The sequence below is a fragment of the Ochotona curzoniae genome, unplaced genomic scaffold (genome assembly GCF_017591425.1).
Source record: "Ochotona curzoniae isolate NIBS_2020 unplaced genomic scaffold, NIBS_Ocur_1.0 contig_2754, whole genome shotgun sequence".
Taxonomy (NCBI): Eukaryota; Metazoa; Chordata; class Mammalia; order Lagomorpha; family Ochotonidae; genus Ochotona; species Ochotona curzoniae.
The window spans coordinates 17,038,934-17,066,316 of record NW_024465582.1 but is presented as its reverse complement, the minus strand read 5'-3'; the positions used below and the strand labels follow the sequence as shown (position 1 = coordinate 17,066,316).

The 27,383-nt window shown below is 37.4% G+C and overlaps 1 protein-coding gene across 3 annotated transcripts in view; it reads right to left on the bottom strand.

The window, feature by feature from the left end:
- The window catches only part of WDR70 (WD repeat domain 70), a 201,456-nt gene that overhangs the window by 83,669 nt on the left and 90,404 nt on the right, over positions 1–27,383 (bottom strand). For all 3 annotated transcript variants that reach the window (XM_040977476.1, XM_040977475.1, XM_040977477.1), the window contains one exon: positions 10,654–10,828. In XM_040977476.1, coding sequence (XP_040833410.1) covers positions 10,654–10,828 — 175 coding nt within the window. The remainder of the gene's footprint in view (positions 1–10,653; positions 10,829–27,383) is intronic.

Below are 27,383 nucleotides of genomic sequence, written 5' to 3'. Positions count from 1 at the left end.
CAACTGTGGCATCCATATCAGAACCAGTTTGAGTCTTGGCAGTTCTACTTCTGCTTCAACTCCCTGCTAATGTGCCTGGGAAAGTAGCAGAAAATGGCTCAAGTGTTTGGGCTCTTGCATGCATAAGAGGGACTCAGATGAAGTTCTAGGTACATAGCTTCAGCCCAGCCCGCCCTGGCTGATGTAGATATTTTGGGAAGTGAACTATCAGTTGGAAGGAAGCTTTCTTTCTTTCTTTCTTTCACTCTCTCCTGTTCTCTTTTCCTTCCCTTTCTGTTACTTTTTCTTTCAAAACCAAGCAAGCAAACAAAACACCTATACAAGCAAACATACAACGCATATGCAAGGTGAATGCATCCTATATGCAAAGTACAGAAAACCATGACATATTCATCTATGGAGGGTATAGTTACAGGTAACTTATTTTGCTCATATGCTTTCCCATATTTAGATGAATACTGTGCAAATAAGCATGACTTCCTCTTAAAATTAGGAAAAAAAAAAAGCAAAGTTACCTTCATTTGCATGTCATTAAAAAGGACAAGGCCTGGACCCAGAATTTCAGAAAACATCATGAGCCATGTTTCAGATACATAATCTAATGAAACTGAACATAATTATCAAATGATTGTCTATAATTATGACTGTGCAAGGCAAATAAAAATATCTCACATTTTGCAATAAATCTTTAAATTTTGATTAAATTCCAGTCAACAAACAGTGACAAATCAGAATTATATTACTTTATATTACTTTCTTGATTCTACATAGCAACTTTCAATACGGTGAAAATAAATAAAGATTAGACTAACTGTTGTACTTGTCATGTTTATACTCTATAATAGAATCTTTCATTCAGATATCTAAACTGGAACTTTTGGTTTAAGACAGCTTTCCATTTTTCCCATCCTAACTGTCAACACACTTCAATAAATATTCATATGTTTTGTACTCCTATCATACTTAGCATGAAATTTTAATTCAGCTAGCTTTATATGAGTTAAAATTAAGAATGCATTTTTAACATCTTTATAAACACTTATGTTAACTGAATTTTAATTTCTCTTCACACAGTTTTCATCAGTGAGTGATTACATTTACATTTCCCCCTTTCTACTTGCTAATATCTACGCACGTACACAGTGTATAATTTTGCCTTTTTAAGGAAACTGCACAAACTCTACATGTCAAAATTAGAGTATGAAAGCAACCTGCAGGTAAATTTAGGCTGCAGAAAAATTAAGATGTTATAATTTAATCTAAAATTCTTATCAATCTCGTACTATGTATGATTCACATATCAATGCATGCAAAGTAAAAAAAAGGAAAGCATCCTTCTTCCCCAAGAGCTCACAGCACTGACAGAAACTTTGTCAACTTGGGCAGTAGAAATTATTGCCTATCTAATCCCATATTCCCAGGATTTAAAAATTCCACTGTAAATATAATTTTGACAACAACGCGGATGCAGTGTCCCAAAGCCTTGGGCCATCCTCGACTGCTTTCCCAGGCCACAAGCAGGGAGCTGGATGGGAAGTGGAGCTGCCGGAATTAGAACCGGCGCCCACATGGGATCCCGGCGCATTCAAGGTGAGGACTTTTAGCTGCTAGGCCACGCTGCTGGGCCCACCTAGTCTGATTTTTAAAAGGTTTTAATACTGGGCAAATGGAGACTCTATGATGGACTATGTCCGCCAGTGGATTCTTCACGAACCTCATCGTGCCTGGAGTGGCAAGATTGGCAGCGATTCATAACTGGGGAACTATCAAAACCACTTGAGCAAAACCCTCACAGCATGCCCCACATCCGGGACCTGGGGTGTGTGGGAGACTGGGTGGGGCTTCTACCTTAAAATGCCCCTTTACCTCAGATATATGAAGGAAACAATATGGAAATAATAGTCTTACCCACTTTTCTAAACCCCTTGAACCTTTTTACCCTAATTAACTATGTAAAGATTGTCAAAAATATAATAAAAAATGGCAAAAAGATAAAAGGTTTTACACGTAACTGGCAGTACTTGAAAGGAAAAGTAGCTAATTACCTGAATTCAATTATTATACACTGTACACATAAATCAAATTACAACACTGTACTCTATAAATAAGTACAAATCATACACATTAAGGAACAACGGGGTTTTTTAAAATTATTTTTTACTTTAAAATCACAGTAAGAAAGAGAGGGAAATGCCTGGGGGTGGGGGGGGGGGAGAAACATTCAAACTTTAATTTATGAGTCTTACTACATATTTTAAAACTAAAAAATTGTTTTGAAGAATGACTCCTGATGAAGCCTCAAAACAGCAATATTTTACCTTCATATCTCTCTTTTCCTTGTGGTGGTCCTGAAGTGGGATGACCCTGATGGAAGGAACAACAGCATTCTCTCCTTTCACACTGTCATCCCTGACTGCTCTTTGTTGCCCTTCCTATTGAGCTAAGAGTCCATGGTCTTCCATTCAAGTTACTGTCTCATCAACATTCTAAATTACAAGACTGCATTATTCTTGTATGCTTCCTATTATAGTTGTTCTTGGCCAGATTTTAGGATCCTGTCTATATTCCTGGTAGCCCTTCCCATCTGGACAGTCACCGTTTTCCAGTTCTGAGGCCTTTCTCAGGGCAGGGACTTACTTAACTATGCCTCACTTTAGTCCATCTTTTTTCCCCTATACTTTTTTCTTTTCAGAACTTTGTAAACAATTACTGGGCTTGACCCTTTAACTCTCATAGCTTTTCCACATTTAACTTCTAGAAGATACCAATGTTCCTATGGACTTTACTTCCCTGCTGTTACTATTTTCCAAGACCTCTCACTTGATTACTTTTTTTTTGTACATCCTCCTTCCCCCTTTTCTCTCTCCTTCTACCCTACAGAAAAATAGCACAATCATGTAAAAATATAAAAATCTTTCTTAGCTTATAGGCCATACAAAATCAAGTAGTGCGCTACATCTGGCTCCTTGGTGGCAGATTTATAATCCCTGATATAGACTTTGGAGACAGGCTACCTGGGACTGAGTCCTGGTTATGCCACTGTAGCCCCCACACAATTTAAAATCTGTACCTGAGTCTTCTCATTTATAAAATAATAACAATCCTGACATCACAGGTTTGATATAAAGATTAAGTGAAGCAGTACATAAAACATGTTTAAAATATTATCAGGATAGGGACTGGCATGGTAGCCTAGTGGTTAAATCTTCCCCTTGCATCTGCCAGGATGCCATAAGGGTCCCAGTTCGTGTCCTGCTCCACTTCCCATTCTGCTCTCTGCTTGTGGTCTGGAAAAGAAGTCAAGGATGGCCCAAAGCCTTGGGATCCTGCACCCACTTAGGAGATCCAGAAGAAGCTCCTGGCTCCTGGACTTGGATCGGCTCAGCTCTGGTTGTTGCTACCACTTGGGGAGTGAATCAACAGACAGAAGATCATTCTCTCTCTTTTTTCATCTATTTGTAAATCTGATATTCCAGTAAAAATAAATAGTTAAAGAACATATTATCTGGAGAAAAGTAAGTATTGTGAAGATGATAATTACTCTGACGATGGAAGAGGGAGGACAAGAGGAAGAACAGCTTTATACAAAAGTTCTCACCCATTTCAGCTTTACCTGGAACACAAGACCTTTCTAACAGACTCCCTTTACAGTACCATTCTGCTCTTTACTGGTGAGGATACCTGTGGTCTGGATGCACATGGAAGATCAGGGATTTCCAAGATAAACCAGCTCACACTTGTCTGTCTGTCTGTCTGTCTGTCTGTCTCTCTCTCTCTCTCTCACTCACTCATTCACTCACTCACAGATTACCCACACCACGGCTAAGCTTTCTCTAGCTGGCTAAGTCAGTTACCATTTATGTGTCTGGTTTCCAGCTTCCAAATGTATCCTGACTTTTGTCATCTCTCTGCTCTCATCTCCTCCCTGATTCTCTTCATCAATACAGAATTACGCTTTTTAAAATGCCTTTCCTATTATTTTACAGTGAAGTTTACAGAGGGAACAGGATTAAATGAAAGAGTTTAACCTATTCTGTTTAGCCAAAAGTGTTAATTCAATTATTATCCTTCACTTCAAAACACCAAGTTAAAAAACTATCTGTTTCATGAGAACTTTTTAATATAACTTTTCTAAAAGTCAGGATGTTTTTCATTTGACAAACATTTACCAGAACAACATCATTAAAAGGTAAGAGCTTTCATTAAAATAACTGACAGAAATTTAAGTGCAGAGTCTGCAAGTGATTTTGCAGTTATGATAGTTATTTGTGTTTTGAATCAATGAAATATCTTTCTGAAAAGTAATAATTGAAAATCATGGCAGCGAATAATGCTAAAAAGATGGTTACTCTGAGCTGTTTTCTCTTAAATATCCATAAAAAATAATTATAATTCAAGTATCTTCTCAGACATAACTAAAAATCAGGTCCATAGCATTTTAATTTATTCCTTATTAATTTCCAAGGATGCCTGTGGTAACAAGGGATCTATGTTGTCACCTTCCTAATCCATATTTCTAGTACCAAGAAATCTGTGTTACTAGATTCCTAAGACTCCCCCAGACAGAGTTGATAAACAATATCCTGAGATCTAACTTCACCTTTCTGCAAAAACTGAAAGCAGGCTAGGACCTACAAAGAAAAAGGGGTTAGTCCAACAGATGGTAGCGAGCAGTGTGTTATGGCCTGAATGTTTTAAATACATTGCCCAAAATCAGTCTCCTAATAACCTGACGAGGTCTTATCTCATACAGAAAGTGAGTCACAAAGTACATAGGAAACTGAGGACAGACTTTCACCAAGTTGCATATAAGGGATAAGGTAATCATGTGTCTCATGCATTGCTTATAAAATATGCTATAGAAACATACAGCTCTATGCAGACTTCTGGCTGTACATGCATGGTTCTAGACTCCCAGTATTAGGCCCATTGAAAAAACAAAAATATTTTTCAGAGATAGACCATTTTATTCCTCAAAAGGTTGGACAGGCGAAAACTGGGATTTGCAAAATAAACCAGTTTGTGTGTTCTCTCTCTCTCTCTCTCTCTCTCTCTCCCCACCTCCCACCCCCATGCCTTCCTCTCTCCATAATACACTGTCTTTCAAATAAATCTTAAAAAAAAAAAGGAAGAAAGAAAGAGAGAAAAAAAGAAAAAAGAGAAAAGAGAAAAGAAGAGAAGAGAACAAAAGAAAAGGAAAGGAAAGGAAAGAAAAGAAAAGAACCCTTCTTTATGAAATTCTTTCTTCTCACTAAAGGTCACTGTCAAAACATACTTACTGAACCTCCCTAAAAGTGAAAAGTGTGGCTGTAACAGCTTTCTAAGAATACCCCTAAAAAGCATTTACAGTAATACCCATTAAACAAAAGTAACCAGAGAAAGCAGTTTAAAAAAAAAAAACACTAAGAATTTAGCTTGAATGAGTTCGAGGTATGAAAGAAAAATCAGAACTACATTATGAAAATTTAACAGAAACCACTGAAAAAACAAGTTTCCAAATCTTGAAAAGCATCTTTAACAGAATAAATGCATAGCGGATGGCGTCCGACAGAGAGAAGTGAGGTACTCAAGGGCTATTTTCTCCCCAGAACAGTCTTTTATTCTGCCTTATTTTTATTTTTGGTACTTATCATCATATCAAATTGGCTTGCTGCTGCTTTTAAAAGATTGAATCTCAAAGGAGCCTTTTCAGTGTAACTTTTTATGCAGAACAGCACTGTTCTGCTTCGTTAAGTAAAATATCAACATTATCACTCTGCAATCCCCATTAATCCTGTTGCTTATTCAAACTGTACACTTCCCAGGGGCCCCATCTCTGATTGCCCCGCCTGGCCTCCGTCTTACTAAACTCTTCTGCATTTGGGGCACAGCCCAAGGTACCATGTGGTCATGAATTATGTTGGAGATTATTCTCTAAAATTTTTTTAAACAAATTAACTTTCTTTTGTGTGGTTCTTAGCAATGTGGCCGATCCTCCAAAGTCCTATATGAAATGTTTTATAGACTGAAAGACACAGATACACAGATATGGAGAAGAGCACAGAAAGAGACATACCAGGTAATTATTTGATGGTGAGGGTAGAGAAGAGAGGCAATAGACAAAACAGTAAAAATTAAAAGTTTGAAAATAAAAATTCTTTAAAAAACTACATATTCCATGCCATATAAAATTATGATTCTATTTAAAGAAATTTTGAAAAAAAATTACAAATTAAAAGTTGTATAAATTCATTTACAAGGCTCGTTTTTGCTATCCAATGAATAGACTGCAAATTATCCTATAAGTTAATACGACATTTTTAACAATATCTTTGTAAAAATGCAAGAGAGAAGAGAAAAGGTACAGAAGGACATAAACCACATCTTTAACATAGGTTATCTGACAACAGTTAGAGACATTTAACATTTGTGGTGGGCTAAATCAAAGCTATTACTGGTGACTATCTCCTATATTCTCCCTTTTGTGCCTGTTCTCTTACTCACCACGGGAGTGTTTGGTTGAGAAGTTAATCTCTTGGTATGACTACCAGTCCCAGCCTCGGCATTCTCTGATGCATTTCTTGGCATGGCTGAGAGTGAAGCAACTGACATGTCATTGTACTAGTCAAATGTCCCTGTTGTATCTGGTAGGCGGTAGGCTTGGAACATAAGTGCTAAAGTTTTGTGGTGTGTAGTGAATTTTCGAAGTGTCAGCCCTAAGATATGGGCAAGGGTTGCTGGTCAGAGGACAGCAGGATATACTCAAATCAAGGATGGGTTACATTGGTAGTGCTTAGAGCCAAATCACAGCTGAAGTATTACTCCCTCCCATCACTGTGTCTGGGAAGGAAGAGCTCCATGGATAGAATGGGTCACCACTTGAGTGACAAGAGTTCAGCCTATAAAATGACTGCAAAGCAAATACAGCAAATCGTTTCAGTAAAGAGTCTGACTTACTGATAGCTATTAAAAAAAACAACAAAATTGTTTTGAGCAAAGCCCAAAAAATGAATTTGAAAGTTTTTTACATGAACATAAGAAGCTATTAGGTATTCATAAGACTTAACATGTTAAATTACTTTAAAAGCCAAAAATTATACTTTAACAAGACACAAAAATAGTTCTTAAAAATTACCTATTATTAAGGTAATTGAAAATCTGTAGTGCATTTAGACATCATTAAGATTGATAAGGGGGCCCGGCGCAGTGGCCCAAGTGGATAAGGTCCTCCCCTTGCACGCCCGGGATCCCATATGGGCACCGGTTCTATCCCAGCAGCCCCACTTCCCTTCCAGCTCCCTGCCTGTGGCCCGGGAAAGCAGTCAAGGACAGCCCAAAGCTTTGGGACCCTGCACCCATGTGGGAGACCCGGAAGAGGCTCCTGGCTTTGGACTGGCATAGCATCAGCCGTTGCGCTCACTTGGGGAGTGAATCATCAGATGGAAGATCTTCCTCTCTGTCTCTCCTCTCTGTATATCCGCCTTTCCAATAAAAATAATAAAAATAAATCTTTAAAAAAAAAAGATTGATAAGAGAGGGCCAGGAGCAATGGCTCGATGGCTGAATCTTTGCCTTGCAAGCTCTGGGATTCCAAGCAGATGCTGGTTCATGTCCTGACTGTTCCACTTCCTTTCCAGTTCCCTTCTTGTAGACTGGGAAAGTAGTAGAAGATGTCCCAAGACTTTGGAACCATGTACCTGTTTGGGAAACCCAGAGGAAGCTCCTGGCTCCTGGATTCGGATTGGGTCAGCTCTGGCCACTGCAGCCACTTCGGGAGTGAATCAGCAGATAACAGATCTTTCTCTTTCTCTGACTTTCCAATAAAAATAAATAAATCTTTTAAAAAACAAAAAAATTAAGAAGAGAGCAAAACTTGTCTTAAAATATTTCCTCTAACCACCATGATTTATGCACATGAACATGTTTATACACACACATATTGATTGCATCTTTTCACAAACTCAGAATAGTTTAATGAATCTTACTATTTTGTAATGGCTTCTTAGAAAGGAATTGGCCATCTCATTTTATACTACCTGTGTTGGAATACAGGTATTCACTAATTCATTCAAAAAATAGTCACTGCAAATCTACTATGTACTAGGCAGTATGTTTTGTTATAGGACTACATCAGTGAGCAAAAACAGACATTTCTTTCCCTCCTGGAGCCAATATTACACTGGAGAGAAACAGCCGATAAAAACACAAAAACAGCATGTCAGTTGGGGTTCAGAGAGTATAATTGAAGGGGAGAAGGCTGCAATTTTAAACAATGTGGTCAGAGAAGCCTTGGCCTTGATGAGAAGAGGAAACTTGCTCTCAAAGAACTGAAAAAGGGGAAAAGTCAGAACATGTGGGAGAAAAGTTGCAGGGTGAAGAGTTTAACATGAGCATAAGCCCTGGACCAGGCGCACGCTGTTACTTCTCCAATGTCTTCTCCCACTGTTCTGCTCCTCCCTTACTTTACTCCAATTAGGAACTGACCCCTTGTTATTTCTAAAATAATTATACTGGTGAGTAGGGAGCAGGGAGACAGTGAGGCAGTGTAGACTTGCAGAAGCCTCTTGAAGGGGTCTTTCTCACCCTGAAAAGCAGGGGATTATTCTGACAAGGAAAGGAACCCTTGGCAAACAAAACAAAACAAAAAACACCATGACTCCAATAATACTTGGAAGATACGTTTTATATCTGTGCTCTTCATTAAGTAGCCATTACTTACATGAAATTGTTGGGTATTTGCAGTGTGGCTGGTGTTAACTGAGGAACTGAAAGATTAACTGTATTTTATTTTAATAAACTAAAATGGTCAAATGTAGCTACTATCTAGTACATCGGTCAGCACAATCCTCTAGGATTCATTTTTAATAGAGATACTTGATATTTGCAAAGATTTAAGTTGGTCTAATAACAATTCTATGGCCACACCTGGCAATAATGATAACTTTATCATCACAAGGCATATGATAACCATTTTCTGCCATGTGATTCTTTGGCAACTAATTTTAAGTATTGTTTTTAACTACTGTTCAAAGGCTTTCTTACTTCAGTTCTAATGTTTACCTGTGAACAAATTTTTATTGTTGAAAAAAGTTAAACTTTTTCATTGTTTTCATATCAAGTTGTATTTCCTGTTGCTAACTTTTTCTTCTAAATCTGATTTGTTTTCATTTGATATAAATTTACACACAAACGAAAAATAATAAGGCACACATTTATGTGCTATTAAATTCTAACAAAATGAGATCAAACACTGAAGTGTAATTACTAAAATGATTTAAGAACTAGTTTTTGGAGACTGGTAGTCACATGTCTATTTTTCACAAAATAAAGTATCAGAAAGAGATACTCCTATTTCAATATGTGCAAGATTAACCTTCAAAAATCACATTAAACTGTTTAAAAGCATATGGTTCTAAAACAAAGGCACGTGCAGACACACTACACTAAAAAAATTACTACTAAGCAACACAAGAAAATTGTGTATTTTAGAATTTCTACATTTGAATCAACAGCACCCAGAGACGATGAAAGCCAGTTACTAAAAAATTTATTGCTTGGTAAAAACTCAGTTTACAATTCAAAGGAGTTTTAAAATCTCTGTGCTGTTATGAAGCTTTATGGGGTTTACAGTGGAGATGAAAACAGAAATAAAAAGATCTGACAAACAGAAAATGCCATAGATATTTCCAGCATTATCAGCATGGATTCCCCCACACTACCCCACCATTACTGTCTACCTTATTCCAACACAACTGATTTTAACTCATCTGCCTGAAAAGACAACTGGGTTTTCTAGGATCCTTTTCTAAATGTTAATGTTTAATTAACAAAGCTGAAAAGAATATAATTTTTATGACTTGAGAAAACAAACTAGAATGTAAACTCTCTGAGGGCAGGAATTTTTGCTAAGAATTCCCAATGCCATGAACAGCGCCTGGCATATACTACATAGCCAGTAAATACTTACTGGACTAATAACCTGACCAGAGTTTTTAACTATAATAAAAAATCCAAATTATATCATTTGTATAAATATGAACCGAGATAACCGAGAGTCAGTGTACGTAAAAGACTTTCTCATGTTACCACTGAAACATAAATAAAGCCCCTTTTAAAGCATAGAGTAAATTACAGAATGAGTCAAAGGTTTTTCATATGTACTATATCTATGCCCCTTCCCAAAATTCACTTATTTGAATTATGAACTAGAACTGTATAAGAAAAACCTAGAACCTATTCAAGTGGAATGTCACAGAATATTAAAATATTATTTGGATTACTATAGAAATGTATCATCCTGGATTATTCATTCTCTTATATCTTTTAAAGAGTATTCTCTAGCTTTCTGCTTAGCCTCCTTTTATAATACTGTCAAACCCTTTACTTTCAAAATAAAATGGAGATGTTACATAATAAACTGTACTGTGATTTTTAAATTTTATGCAAGAAGGGAAGATTCATTTTAAAAGTAAAATCTAACATGCCTTGGAAAATACTGAGATGGAATGTTTGCTGAAATGCTGTTTACTGCAAAAGTTCCAATGTTTGATCAACTAACACTGAAGTTTAAATTAGGCCTAAACTCAGGAAATTGATCTTCATAATATTTTAAAGTGATGTTTGTCTTTATAAGGTAGTGGTCTCCTAAGAAAGATTTAAATGCCCTTGACTTACAGTCAGATTTCGATCCCAGATCTGGATGCTTCCATTCTGGCAGGCAGCTGCGACAAGGTTTCCATCTCTACTATATGTGCAAGTCGTGGGAATCACTTTTTTACCCTGCACTGTCCGTGGTTTAAACACACTTTTCTGCTTCTTTGGATTTTCAACTTCCCATAGCCTTACAGTCCTAAAAAGAAAGAGATGCTCATTTACAAAAGAGGATTTTAAAACAGGGAAGACTCCGTAAGCAGTGCCTCATCTTTTTAATACACATATCTAAAAATCACGTCAAGATAAAACAAGACATGATCCATGGAACATGTACCATTTATAGATGAGGTTACCAGCAGAAATAATGTGAGCCATTTACTTCAAATTTATCAGTTACTAGCTCAGACCCTCTCAAGTGGTGATTGCCAATTTCTCCTTAACTTATGTCCAGATCAGTAAAACCGTAACCTGCAACATGTACAAGAACATTCAACCTCAAATAATTACTTTAACTGAAAATAATTTAAAGCTTCAATTAGAAGGAAAAAATTTAAATACAGCATGTCATAAATATGTCGGTAGGGGCAGGTGCACCACCTACTGTGTCAGCATCCCATATGGGACAGGTCTAGCTCCTGTTACTAGTTACTGTGCTCATTTGGGAACTGAACCAGCAGACAGAAGTCAGTCTCTCTCTCTCTCTCTCTCTCTCTCTCTCTCTCTCTCTCTCTGTGCTTTAACTCTGCTTTTCAAATAAACAAACCTTAAAGAAATAAGTACATAGGCACACAGGTTATTTGTTTTCTTCACTGATTGAAACAAGTTAAAACAGAAGGAAGGAAAAAGAATAAATTGCAAACAATACAAAAACTACATCAGGGCCCAGCAGCTAAAGTCCTTGCCTTGAACGCGCTGGGATCCCATATGAGCACCAGTTCTAATCCCAGCAGCTCCACTTCCCACCCAGCTGGCTCCTGACTTCGGATCGGCACAGCACCAGCCGTTGCGCTCACTTGGGGAGTGAATCATCAGATGGAAGATCCTCCTCTCTGTCTCTCCTCCTCTCTGTATATCTGACTTGCCAATAAATAAATAAATCTTTAAAAAAAAACCATCAACATCAGACAAGTTTCAAAACAAGAATATAATCAGAGGCAAAAAGTAAAATTACATAATAATCAAGACTCAGTTGGTCAAGATATATAACAACTCTAAATGCATGTGCTTCTCATTACAGACTTTCAAAATACAAGAGTCAATTTGATGGAACCAACAGCATACACCCACATAGCTCAAGATTTGCAGAAACTGTTAGGAAAGAATATGCGGGCCTGGCGCCATAGCCTAGCAGCTAAAGTCCTCGCCTTGAACGCGCCAGGATCCCATATAGGCGCCGGTTCTAATCCTGGCAGCTCCATTTCCCTTCCAGCTCCCTATTGTGGCCTGGGAAAGCAGCTGAGGATGGCCTAAAGCTTTGCGGCCCTGCACCCGTGTGCGAGACCTAGAAGAGGTTCCTGGTTCCTGGCTTTGGATCGGCGCAGCACCGGCAGTTGCGCTCACTTGGGGAGTGAATCATCAGGCGGAAGATCTTCCTCTCTGTCTCTCCTCCTCTCTGTATATCTGACTTTGTAATGAAAATAAATAAACATAAAAAAAAAGAATATGCAACAACTTCCTCAATCAATAAGCACATAGGACACCTAGAAAGGAATATCATCTGACTTGAGCCGATGTTCTTGCACAGCAAGTAGATTTACATTACTTTCACGTGCACAGAGAATGTACATCAAGACAGGCCAACCATGGGACCATTAAGGAAAAAGGCTGAAACTATACAAAGTGCATACACTATCAAAAACTAATAAACAATAATATCTAGAAATATATACCAAAATATTTAGAATTAAGGCAATATATTTCTAAATGATCCATGGGACAAACAAAAATCATCGAGGATACTACACAATTCTTTTAATGTAATAAACATGTGAATACAATGTCTCAAAAGTAACACCGTTCCGCTAAAGCAATACACAGGACAGCATCAACTGCAACGTTAACGGGGGAGAAGAATATCCTCAAACCAACTTCCAGAGGCAATCTTCAGAAACTGATTTAAAGGGGATGGCAAGATAAAACCCAAATCAGCAGAAGGAGAAATAACAGAATGAATGAAACAGAAAAATTGGAAAAGAGAGAGAGAGAGAGAGAGAAAGATAAGTCCAGAGTTGATTATTTGGGGCAGTGAACCAGTGAATGAGAGATTTTCTCACTTTGCCTCTCCTTTGTAAATCGGCCTCTCAGATCAAAATAAACAAATCTTTAAAAAAAATAAATAATGCAAAAAATTTACAAACACTACATCATTATTTCTTTTGTTATTGAATACAATTCCACCACATAAATAAAGGAAGCAGAATGTCTGGTCTGTGGGCAATGTTAAGGTGCACTATATCATGTGGTCTGACCCTGTCAGGGTAAGTGTAAGCAAAACTCAAAATTCAATACACCTATAGCATGCTCATTTAATGTAAATAGCTCCTTTTTGTCCCATGCATGATGGTATAAATACCAAAATGGTTCTTTAAAAAGGTCCCAACACAGGAAAAGCACATTTTACTCATTCATTTTTTTTTCTCCTAGATTAAACAACTTGAAAACAGACAGTTGGTCTTTAAAAACGTATATATGTCTAACTTAATAAAAAGCTGTTTTCCAACATGGATGTTCTGGTGTGGACATCTGGAGTACTGGGGCTAACAACCCATTTGAGATGCCCACATGCTATATATCAGAGTGTTTACATTTACATTCTGCTTTATCCAAAATGCTGTCTTCATACTGAAGCATACCCTGGGAGACAGTAGATAAGGTTTACGTAGCTTGGCTTCTGCCACCCATGTTGGAGATTGGATGGAGTTCTCAGGTCCCAGCTTTGGCTCTGGCCAGTTCCCAGGCATTACACACATCTGGCAAGTTAATCAATCAACAGATAGGAGTTCCCTCTCTGTGTGTATCTTTCTTTTATCCTTCTGTCATTCTAAGTTTTTTTTTAATGGCACTCCCAATAGGAATATATAAGCATTCCAATGGTTCGACATCTTCATCTGCACTAGACATGAAAAGTTGTGTTTCTGAAAATCCATTCCTATAGGTATGCTGTGATACTGATTTAACTTCTATTTCCAAAATAACTGGTGAGGTTGGGGGTCTATCCAAGGACTATTGGCACCTGTGTTCTCTCCTTTGGTGAAGTGTCTCGTCAAGTCTTCCATTCACTTTGACTATGTCATTGTTTATTTCTTATTACTGAATTTTAGTAACACTTCACATATTCTGGATATGTTTTTGATAAGATATGGGTGTGGCAAATATCTTCCAAGTCTGTAGCTTGTCTTCATTGTTTAAAATCATTTTTTGTAACAGCACACATTTTAAATTTTGATAAAATCTACTTTATTACTATTTTAGGTATTGTATCTAAGAAATCTCTGCTTATCCCAAAGTCATAGTCTCCTGCTTTCATACCAAAAAAAAAAAAAAATCATAGTTTTAAGTTTTAGAATAGCTCTATGATATCACTGAACTTATTTTTACATATAGCATGAGAGAAATAGGAGAAGGCTGATTTTCTAGCATGTGGATACTCAACTGTTCCAACACTATTTTCTATCTGAACATTGTAAGGTATTCCTGGTATTATAAAGTATTCCAAACGCATTCTGTATTGCTTACTTGTGCTTTACTTCTGCTCACAGTATTTCCCATAGTAAGTACAAAAAGATGAGAATTGCTGTACGTCTTTTTACCCTTAGCTTTACAACAGTGAAGAATAAATTATGATAGTTTCTCTTTTTTATAACTCAACATCTCCAAATGTCAGATGGTACTTTAGAATTATGATATGAACGGCCCCACACAAGAATGAAGTATCATTATCTGGCTTGTTTAAAGTTCTTCATCTCTAAGACTGGGATAATAATACCAACCGTGAGGGGCTGTGAAGATTAAATGAGATTAGGGGTGTAAACATATCTAGAACAATCCTTGGAACACAGTAGGGACTCAATAAACACTAGTTCCTTTCTGCTCTTCCCCTGGACTATAAATGAGATATCAAAGCTAATAAATTCAACAATGAAGTATTTCCACTTATTTTAGTGGTATATTAACAGGTTTGAGCTAGTTATCAAAATAATGGAAAGGACAAAAGCACTTTATTTAGCATAGGGATGCATGAAATATAAATTAACGCAGTATCTGATAATGACTAATTACACTATAATTTTATGGCTCTGATTCTCTGAAACTATGCCTAGAAAAATGGATGGTAAAGTGCTAGGCCATTAGGTAACTGTCAAAACATTTTATGCTGAAGACACATATTTTGAAACTTGGAGTGAAATCTGGTCTTATAAAATTAAAACTGTGCTTCATAAAAAAGATTTAAAAATAGAAAAAGTATCTGCCTGGGCCTTTCTGAACCTATAATGAAAACATCCAGAAGACAAGAAAAAGACACAGGTGGGGTCATTATACTGCCCCAGGCACAAATGCTTTCTATCTTAAAATGTTGAATTCTTTCCAGATGCAAGTTCTAAACTTTCTGGCATCTGCTGCATAAACGCATCACGGCATTTGGCAGAAGTCAAGGGAAGCATTAATTTTGCATGAAAATCACTTAAGAGATCTTGGTTTAATTTTTCTCAAAAGACTACACAAGCAACTTGAGTGATGTAACAGTCTAAGATTTGTTGGCACTCTTGGCATAACAAATCTTACAAAACTTGTTTGCAAAAAATGCTCAAATATTAAGGTGCTGAAATTCTACAGAAATTGGAAAAATGTTCTGGCTTCTATATAATGCCATAATAATTTTTCTAAACACGCATCTGATACAGAATTCATATACATGTACATAGTACATACACAGAGTACTTGCAGCAAGAATACAACTGCATACTGCAGACATTTACTTGAGGTTAATGTTATATTTACTGAAACTGTATGCTTCTAGAACATTCTCATGAAATCTAGACTTATAAGCAAATGGTTCAAGAAATACCCAGTTTATCTCTTTCATTTATGGCTAATTTTTATCAAATGTGCCACAACAATTCAAGACAACAACAACCTAACAGTCTTCTTAATAACTGAATCTAGCATGGTGGTTATACATGCATAAAATGTGATTTTAGACCTCACTTCACACCATATAAAAATTAACTCAGACCTGGATCAATAGCTTCATTGGCTAAACCTTCACCTGGATCCTATATGGGCAACAGTTTGCATCTGGGCTGCTCTACTTTCCCCATCCAGCTCCCTGGTTACAGCCTGGGACAGCAGCAGAGGAAGGCCCAAAACCTCGGAGATCGGGCTCCTGAGTTCCGATTGGCTCAGCTCTGGTCATTGCAGTTACTTGGGGAGTGAACCAGTAAACAGGAGATCTTTCTCTCTGTCCCTCCTTCTTTCTATAAATCTGCTTTTGCAATTTAAAAAACAAACAAACAAACAAACAAACAAAACAGGTGCTTGTGTCACAAGTGGGAATGCATGGATTTGAGATCCAATTTCATTCCTGACTGCTATTTCTTGCTAAAACAATCTATGAGGGGTGGCAATGATGGCTCACGCTACTAGATTGGATTGTGGGAGACCTGGATTAAAATCCTAGTTCCTAGCTCCAGCCCCAGTCAAGAGCCTTTGGAGGAATCTGGAAAGCACGAGCAGGTGGTATCACTCTCACTATCTTTGTGTCTCACAAACACACAAAAAAATTTTAAGGTAGGAAAAAAAAAAAGAACCTAACTCCAAATGATCATAGATCTTAAATAACAGAACACAGAGGGGTAAATATTTGGGCTGTGCTCACAGTTCTAGATGCAGGGAAGTCTAAGATTAAGTTAGCAGCATATTCAGAATTTGGTGAGGGTCCACTTCACAGACAGTAATGTGTACACGGCAACTTTTCATAGCAGAAATATATTTGAGGGCATAAGAGAACTAATAATCCTCTTCCTAGACCTAGAGCATCTGTCCCCATGCCTTAATCATTTCCCTAAGGTTGCACCAGATAAAACAGGTTGAACACTCCTTACGTAAAATTCTGGCACCAAATGTATTTCAGATTTCACCATTTCTCAAATTTTGAAAATTTCCAATCCTCAAATCCCAAATCCTGAATATGCCAAAACCCAAAACTTTATTTTTGTCTCAAGATGTGTCAGATGACAGATGCTTAACCTGTATCATCTCCTAGTCTTCAGGATCTTAACATAAACATTTGGTGAAGACATAGAGTCACTTCCAGCACTGACTTACCACACATGACTCAATAATTTCACTTTTAAGAATCTATACAAAAGAAGTGAAAGCATACTCCACTCAGCAACTTTTACATGAATATTCATAACATAAGAAGTCTTTATTCATAACAGCTAAAATTTCAAACAACCCAAATATCTGTCAACTGGTGGGCAAGTAAAACATGAAACTGTTTCAAACGGAATCTGGCAAAAAAGAGGCAAGGTAGTGCTGCAGGCTAAGTAAACTTCCCTGAGGCTATCATGGCCCTCCACAGCCCAGTAACTTAAAACCAAAAGGAGAAATGTATTTCTTCACAGATCAAAAGATTACTAACCAATTTATTTCAAAGTAGAGTCACACAGAGAGAGCCAGAGAAAGAATGAGAGGAGGGTGGAAGACAGAAAGAGAGAGGGAAATGGGTAGATGTGAGAGAGAGAGAGAGAAAATATCCAGTGGTTTGCTCCCTAAATGGCCACAGTGGCCAGGTCTGGGATAGGCCAAAGCCAGGACCAGGAAGACCATCCTGGTCTCCACGTGAGTGGCAGGCGTGTAAGGAAGGCCATATTCCACTGCTTCCCAGGCACACCTGCAGGAAGCTGGGATGGAAGCAGAACAACTGGGACTGAACTTAAGACTCAAATAGTGGCTTCATTGACTGTCACAACGCTGCTCCTCTACCTCCATTTGTACATGGTTTTACCCCTGTGTGTTGTTTTCCTTTCTGTTTCTTATAAGAAGACTTGCTGCATTTAGTACCCAACAGATAAGTTAGAGTATCCCCATCAAGAAACTTAACAATTATCTGAAAAAAAAAATATTTTTCCACATTAGATAACACACATCAACTCTAGGGATCTGATGTGGACATATATTCCAGGTATTTCCATTCAACATTTATCTCAATATCTAACTCCCTGCTGATGCCCTCTGACACTAAGAAAGCAGTGGAAGATGGCCCAAGTACTTAGTTCCCTGATAACCACATGAAAGACCTAGATAACCTTTGTAACTGTTTGGGAAATAATCAAATGGATGGAAAGCTGGCACTAGCTCTCTCTCTCTCTCTCACTCTCTCTTTAATAAATAAAACTGCCACATCCCAAGCTGAACATAGAAACAACACCATACTGGGCACAGCACGGTGGGATCCTATATGCTTGCCACTTTGTGTCCTGGCAGCCCCACTTCCCATCCAGCTCCCTGCTTGTGGCCTGGGAAAGCAGTCGAGGACGGCCCAAAGCCTTGGAAGTCCCAGAAGATGCTCCTGGCTTTTAGCTTCGGATTGGCTCAGCTCCAGCTATTGTGGCCATTTAGGGAGTGAGTCAACGGACTGAAGATCTTCCTCTCTGTCTCTCCTCCTCTCTGTACACCTGACCTTCCGATAAAATAAAACTTAAAAAAAAAAAAAAAAGAATATACTACATGACAGTATCTGCAATATCAATCAGCAAATATGTCCTAGAAGATCCACAGGATGCCTAGGGTTAGAGATTGAGACAGGGAATGATTACACATGGTTTCTTTCTGGAGGTGAAAGCTGTAATAAACCAGACTACTGTCTGTAAATATACCAAAAATCACTGAATTATCCTATCCTCTTCTAGCTTCAGCTGGAGTAACTACAGCTGAAAATCTCAAAAATTCCCATAGGTGACATTTCCTTGGGTCAAACATGAAAAAGGTAATGAAAAAGAATTGTAAGATACTATCAATTTAGTATATATAGCAATATTCTTAACAGACAAAAATTATTCCCTCTTTTACAAAACAAATAACTCTGAAATTCTTTAGGAAGCATTTTTACAGTCTTTTAGTTCATTGAATAAAAGTGTTAAGAGAAGTCGAAGCTTGGAATTTTTTTATTTGTAGGATTTGGGGCATGTGGTAAGCCTAGCTTTTAGACACTGTTTGGGATGCCTATGTGTCACACTAGAGCATCTAGGCTTGAGTAATGACGCTACTTCTGACTGCAGCTTTCCACTAATAAGCACCCTGGGAGAAAGCAAATGATAGCTCAAATAGTTCAGTCTAGAGTTTGGCTCTAGGTTCCAGCCTGTCCCAGTAAATGGTAGCTCTTACACATGTAAGCATTGTTTCTCTTTTTCTCTTTACAAAAATTAAAATTAAAAAAATAATAGTATCAAAGAAATTAAGGATCCTATAACACACTGAGTCCCAGCCCAAGTGATCGGTTAGATCATATTAGATGAAATAATACTCAACAGCTTTCTACCAACATTAAGTTAAAATCCTATAAGTTCTTTGCACAAATAGAATACTCACATCAAAAAGCTTACAGAAAATATGGATTACCTTTTCATTCCACGTTCACAGATTTTGCAAAGTTCTCTCATATATAATACATCATAATTATATCTCAATAGGTACCATTAATTGTAGTAGAGGAGAAGGGAGAATAAAAACACAAGGAGAATAGCCTCTTTTAAATTAACCTATCATTAGGTTCACAAAAAAACCTAAGCCACTGTTCTAGAATGATACCCCCAAGGAAATACTAAGAACTGTTCTTCCTAGACTTACAATAAAAAAATGTTCCACATCTACTTCAAAGAAACACTACATAGACCTTCAAAATGTCATGTCCAGATCTAATAGAAACCACTTGTACTCTATTTTCTTAATATTTGGCATAAATTTATACAAATAAGATGCTTTCAACAAAATTAAGTTCCTATACCAAATGTCTATAAATTAGCAGTGTGAAGGTACCTCAAATATGTAATGAAAATGCATAATAAAAAAGTGTGCATGGATTTGAAGTTTCTTGCACCAAAACAAACTTAACATTCAGTTCAATTTCCATGAATGTTTTGAATCCCCTCATTTTATTTTAAATTAAGATTTATTAATTTTTATTGGAAAGTCAGACTTATAGAGAGAAAGAAAGAGATCTGCCCTCCACTGATTTACTCCTAAGAGGCCTCAACAGCCAGAGCTGAGCTGATCACCAAAGCCAGAAGCCAGGAACTTTTTCCAGGTTTCCCACATGGGTGCAGGATCCCAAGGTCTTAGGCCATGATCTACTGCTTTCTCAGGCCACCAGCAGGGAGCTGGGAGCTGGAAGTGAAGTGGAGCATCCAGGATACAAACTGGCATTCATATGGGATCCTGGTACGTACAAGGCAAGGATTTAATCACTGAATCATAGCACTGGGCATGAATCCCCCGAAATTATGCATCAGTATCATCAGCTCTGTTCCTAAGTTTCCCTGATATGTTCTTTATTATAGTTTGCTTTTGCTGAGTCAGGAGCATTGTTATGAATCTGAAGAAACAACGATGACTATGACAGGCCCTATCTTCAAAGAAACCACATCCTAGCAATAAGCAATGGGGCAACAACCTGGCAAATTTATTAAATACATTCTGTGGGCCAGAGACTTTGGTGGAGATAAGTATCCGTCCTCCTAAAACATGAAATCTCCTAACAGGAAAATGGAGAAAAAAATGCCATCAGAGGCAGCCACCAAAAGAAAAGAAGGAAGTATTTCATTAGCAAGGACATGGGAAGGAGTCCACAGAAGTGCGACTTTGGAGACAGCTGAGATTCTGTGGATAAAATTCACAGATTGCAAGTGGGAACTGAATCCTAGAAATTGATTTAGAGGCTGCAAAGATGAGGGGGTTCGAAAAAGCAAAGTCTGTTTTAGAAATAAAAAATAGATTTCCTTTGACAACTGGATATAGTACATAGCAGGCATAAATGGAAGATGAGATTGTAAAAGTGTTTGGTAAAAATCAGATTATAAAAGTATCCTGTGAGATGTAGCAGGGTTCTGGGCTCTATATTCAGGGGACTGCACAGCCACTGGATAGATATAAAATCAGATAGGCATTTCTAGAAAATCACCTGGACAGCAGAGGCGATGGCAGCTTAAGGGCACATGTAGTAATGATTCTGATGGAGGAGGCTAACAGCAGGTTCAAGTTCAAATGCACCCAGGTGGAAAATCTTATTATACAGAATGGAGTTAAAGCAATACAATCAACGTGTAGAGATACGACTGTGGAAACTGTGGAGGCAGCACCCTAGGAACAGAAATTCAGAGGACATGTATCAAAAAGGAAAGCAACTGGAGAGAAGCAAAGGAGGTAGGAAGAGAGGCAGGACCAGACAGTGTCAGGAAAGCCAAGGGTAGAAAGGCATGCGAAACGGAAAGAGTCAAATTCCACAGAAGCATTCAGTGGAAGAACTGAAAGGTCTCACAAATATGAAGTATAGATAACCTGTACAAGAGCAATAATATGAACAAGAGTTCCATGGAATGAAGAGTAGGAAGAAGCTTGGGGACAACCAGGCAAGAGTACTACTTAATTGCAGATGGGGACCCATAAACACTCGATAAGACCAAGAGGCGTGGGAATCAGGAAGAGAGATCAAGAAGATGAAACATTCTATTTCACTTCTAAAGGAAAAGGAAAAGACTGGTGAGGTACATATGAAGGACAGAATTTATAGCAGATGAAAAACCACAATTGCAATCACTGGCAGGAACAGTGAATGGAACAGTGTGTGGGAGGAGAGGGTGTGTGCATGCACACGCACACATGCCTGAAGGTGGAAGTGGAAACAGGCTAGGACTAGATTGGAAAGGAACAAACTAGGGCTTGGGAAGAACCAGACTGAACTCCCTCCCTGCACAGTGTGCCCCAGAGCCTATCTGGGCAGATATGCCAGCAATGAGTCAGGAGAATAGTGCTGTTGTTCACACAGAGAACCTGAGAAGACGACACTAGGGAATGAACTTAAAATAGGCAAGGTACAGAACCCCTAACAATATATATTTCTGATGAATCAGAAACGAAAATGAAAAAGTCACAACAGAAATCAACTGCTCTGGAGATGAAATGAGGACATACAGAAAAATCCTGTAATTCTCCATTTCTTCCACAAACTTGACTAGGGAGCAGAAAACTCACAAAGAATCTAACTAGAGCATAAAGTAAATCGTTCTAGTCCATTAAAAATTGCTCTCACAACATATATCAAAATAAGAAATGGCAGATTGATTTGGCCTCAATCTGCAGAGATAAAGAATAACTGTAATCAATGATGACTGTTCTATATATGTTAAGTAGTAATGCTATTTTATGACCTTGTGACAATAACAAAACAGGACAGCTGGTGATACACAGTACAGGAGATATGGGGGCCAAGGAGAAATTACCGTGGTTGCCACAGGATAAAACGGGCATCGCCAACCTTACAAAAATCTACCTCTACCTGCCCCTGAACCACATGTGCTGCTGGGGTATGCCAGTGCTTCTGGATCAAGTTCCACCTGGGTATCAGCAGGTGCAGACAGCTACAAGCTACTGAAGTCTAGCATGATCATAGCCATTACCATCCATTTTTGAGAACTGCCTCTGAAATACAATAGATATTCAATACTTGGATTCAACCAATCAAGTGTAAAAGCAGCAGATTTCACATCTGTGAAACAGATTCTAATGAAAAAAATGTATGTGCCAAAGGGTGATTCAGTGCAAATTTGAAAATGAGATAAATGTTCTTCTTTTTGAAATGGAATGGAAGGTTCTCTTGAACCAGAAAATTAAACAATGCTTAATCAAGCTTTAGAGCTAAGTAGTGAAGTCAATGTTACTTTGGAACTTAACACTAAAAATAGTCAAACATCCAATATTTCTAACAAATTAATCTACAACAGAGCTCTTGTACTGGGAGGAGTATTTCCAGAAGTCATGAAAAGGCAAAATGTGTTTGATAATGAATCCAGAACACTGAATTCATAGAATTGAATCTTCATAAAAATTAAGATCTGGAATCACATCAGTCTGGCTAACACGTAAGTGTTCATAATGTAGCATGCACTGATCACAAATGTCTGAAGAATAATATGATATTATCTCTATTTTACAGAAAAAACAAAGGCACAAAAGAATTAAGCAATGATTATTTCAGTTGATTGGAATCATCAACCAACAAACTTTCTGTCAACCTACTTAGCTATATACCTTGTATTTTAATGAGTAAAGCCTTGACTTTTTGGACTGATGTGCTATAATATTATTGATTCAAGCAATACTTTTACTAAAGAAAGAACATTGCAAAGCTGCAATATATGTAATACTAATGCAAATAAGGCTGAATATAATCTATATTTTGCATCTTTTAAGAATTTTTAAAAATTTACTACTGTAAAATTTATTAGAATGCAAGAATACAGATCTACTGGGGCTAATCCTCTGTCTGCCAGCACTGGCACCCCATATGGGCATCAGTTCATGTCCCAATTACCCCACTACTAATCCAGCTCTCCGCTAAGAGCCTAGAAAAATAGCAGAGGAGGCCCAAATCCTTGGATCCCCGTACCCATGTGGGAGAACAGAAGAAACTTCCAGCTACCAGCTTCAGACAGGCCCAGCTCAGCCATTTTGGTTATTTGGAAAGTGAAACAGGGAGATAAGATCTCTCTCTTTCTCTGTCTGTAACTCTGACTTCCAAGTAAAAAAGAAAAATAATATTTTTTAAAATTCCAAAAATAAGAATACAGATCCACCTATTCAACAAAATACCAACTTTCCTTCTCCCAGTGAAGAAAGCACTTTTCAAAAGAACACAAAAATAATGGAGCCCACCCTAGGAAAGCCTGTTTTTTTCCAATCCCTTAAACTTCTTCATCTCCCAGACCTTGCAGACTTTTGTTCATAAAACAAGCATTTTCTTCCTGAATAAGCTCTATTTCTACTCTATTTAAATATCTCTAGGAGATAAATTTTTATGCATAGGGAGAGTGGAATACCACATAGGAGGCACAAAGTTCAAATGGGGAAACTAAAAAGTAGAATCCAGACAAGGATTGAAAACTCACAATAGCATAGCTTAAACCTTGCAGGAGCTGTAGGCTACTAAAATGAAGAGTGCAAGTGGAACTATGCAAATGGCATTTCTGATAAGAAAAAGAAAAGTTACTTGGGAAATGGCTACACACAAGGTCAGGTCATGCAGATTAGGGGTGAAACTTAGCACACTTTCTACCTACTTTCCCTTGACTTAAGATCTTTGAGACTTCACTGAGAAGCATGAAGAAATGTCTACTGTTTACAGTGTTATTGTTAAGTACAATAATAGCACTATGCTAGGCGACTGATATTATCTACTTTTAAATGTTTATTTTTATTTATTTGAAAGGCAGAGTGACATCCCCACATGCCACAACACTGCTCCCCATTATCTGATTTTAAACTCACCATTATGAGACTGATGCCACCAGTTTCACAGAGGAGGTATAGGAAGTTATATAACATTCACATAGTTAACAGTGGCAGGGTTAGGACTCTAATCCACATCAGCCTGGTTACACACCCCTTACCTCTACCTAAATACTTATAGGATAACCACGTGTGAAATCTCTGGTTGAATAATCACTATATAAAATTGGGCCAGACACTGTTAACTAAGAGAGTACTTTTGGACTATTTTACTACTGATTTTATTTTCAGGAACCATGAAAATGACTATTGAGAGTTGTACATCTGGCTTCCAAGGGTTATATTCTACTATAAATCTCCCCAACACACTAAAAATCTTAACCTCATAATTCGGTTTTCTCCGATCCCTACAGCTAACTAGGCTATATAAAGTGGACAGCACTACATTTAAACTGATTCCAAGAGACACAGGGAACAGAATACAACTGTTACAATGATCTATCCTGTAACTGAGTACTGATGCCATCAAACATAAAACATTCTAGTAAGCAAAGTACTGCTCAACAAATTAAAAACCAAAAAAGTTTTCATATGTTTCGCCACCCACAGGAGATCCCACATTGGGATCTAGCATTTGAAATCTAGTGAAATATCTCCTTACTCATGCCTTAAGAAGGAACATACCACCCAATATTCAGCAGTCAGCTGAAGAAAAAGGAGCTGTTTCCATTTAACTTAATATTCCCTGGAGTAAACTCTGCCAGCTTTAGCCTGCTTCCCAACCTTAGATCTATATAGTTTTTGCACTTTGGTCAGGGTGAGGACAAGGTTGTACGAATTGCCTACAATGGGGTGTGTGTGTGTGTGTGTGTGTGTGCACTTTTGCAGAGATCTACAAGCACCAAAAAAAAAAGGGGGGGGGGGAGGCTTAAGGCATAGCTCTAGGAAACATAAAGCTTATTCTGGGCTCAAATAAGACTTTTTCAAAAGGTGGTTTTATATTTAGACTGCATTACTTTGATCCTCTCCTAGAATACCTTTTCTTGAATTCTGTTTTGACTTCCATTAAGGAGTTTGACAAAAACAGCAATATGAATATAACATGCGAAATTACTAAGAGTGAGGATAATGAAGACAGATATGCCTACTTTAAAATCCTCTCTCCCATCGGCAGAACCTGTCGGATCTTATTTGTAATTGACATTCTCTATTGTAATTTTGTTGCTGTTTATTTTTAAATTTTCTTTTTGTTTCACTGGAAAAGAAAAGATGCTCAGTTTAAAATGTTAAAAAAAAAATCTTCTCTCCCAATTTACTATGTGATCTTGGACAAGTCACTTAGCTTTTCAAAGCCTCAATTTCCCAATCTGAAAAGAGTACTTCAGAATTATTTTAAGGAACTGAACAAGAAAATATACATAAAGTATTTAACTCAGCGCCTGTGACTAGTTCATGCCCAATCAGCACAAAATTTTCTATAATGTATATTAAGGATACTCTACATCAGTCAGTGTTGGCTAGATGAGGGTCCTTACTTTCCCATTGCCTTGAACATTGTTCAAATGTTGTGTTACACTATTATTTTGAACATCTTCAAATTATTTTTTAATGAGGCAAGATGCATGAAAACATATAAGCAAACAAACTAAGAAATCAACAGAAAAAAATAGCAATATTTGTGAACTGAGTTCTTTGTCTACTTGTCAAACGGCTCTTTTCCCCAGGATATACCCTCCATCACCTGGACTTGCGGTAGGGATCATGCATTTCAATTCTTGATGCCCCATTCTTATCTAGCTGCTGACGAATTCTACAGAGGATGGCCCAATTGTGTGGGCCCCTGTCACCCTCCTGGGAAACCCACATGGAATTCTAGACTGCTGACTTCAGTGAACCAGTAGATGGAAGATCTCCCTGTCTCTTCCCTTCTGTCTGTAACTCTGTCTTTCAAAAACAGAAGGAGGAAGGGGAGGAGGAGACAAAGAGAGGACAACAATGAAAATGAAACAGCAGTAACTTCCTAATTCATAGATTGGATTTTTTAAAAAGATTTGCTCTGGAACAGTTTAATCTTTCAAAGCAAAGCTGAGTCAAAAGTAAAGAACAAACAAACAAACAAAAAAAAAACAAATGACTGATGTTCATGAGAACTAAACACAAGCTGATGAAGTCATGACAGATTCAGTAACATGCTATTCCTCTGAGGTGAGTGCTTACATTCTAAAACTCTACTTCTACAATTCAATGAAGAATGCCTCAAAAAGAAGTTATTAATTCAGGGTAGTAAATTTACTTATACCAATTCCTGGAAAAGAAAAAAAAAAACACAGTTTCCATCTTCCATTGTACATATTGGAACCATAGTAATGGCAGGTAATATCCAGGCAGTCTTAAAGTCCTCTTCATTTTCTGACCCAAATAAATGGGAATGTGCCATAGCTATCGTGTGTTAAGCAGATGGGATACTAAAGGGCTTGAGCAGTTGGCCAAAGACAAAGGGGAAAAAAATTCAAAATGTAAGCCAAAGAAGCTTTCCATAGCTGCTTGGCAGTACAGCTTCCAAATAAACTGTCTTAATTTGATTCACATGTTGACAGTGAAAAATTAAAAACAGAGCAATAAAAAGGGTCATTAAATAGATAAAATTATAAAGCAATTTTAGTACTACACATGTTGATATGAGTTTCCATGGATAGTGTAATTCCATATTTATAAGACATACATTGACTTGGGGATACAACCAATGGTACACCAATTTTTAAGAAACAAGTATCTTAACAAACAGAAAAGTATGACTTCTAAAGAACTGGTAGAGTAAAATCTACTTTAACTACATTATATAAAATCCTAGAGCAAAATTAAAATGGAGTGCTAAGGAAATACAAAAATAAAGACAAAATGCAAATGATCTAAAGAAAAGCATGCTATAAAATGTTTGAGGGATTTCCTATTTGCAAAAACTGCTGTTTATCACAAAAATTCCATGGTGAGTGTCCAGTCCACTGAAAGCTCTAGAAAAGAAAATTACATTACCTTGGATTACTCATAATTATGGAACAGGTAAAGATTAAAACATCTAAAAGTTCAGACTATATTCAAATCTCTATATCAAATGTTGTCAAAATTGGATTTTGTGTCATTTTTCTTTTCTAAAAGTGAATATACTAAAAAAAAAAAACCTTCTCTTCTTCCTTTTCACCCTCCCTCCCTCTTCCATTCAGTCAAAAAGTATTTATGGTTCTACTTAT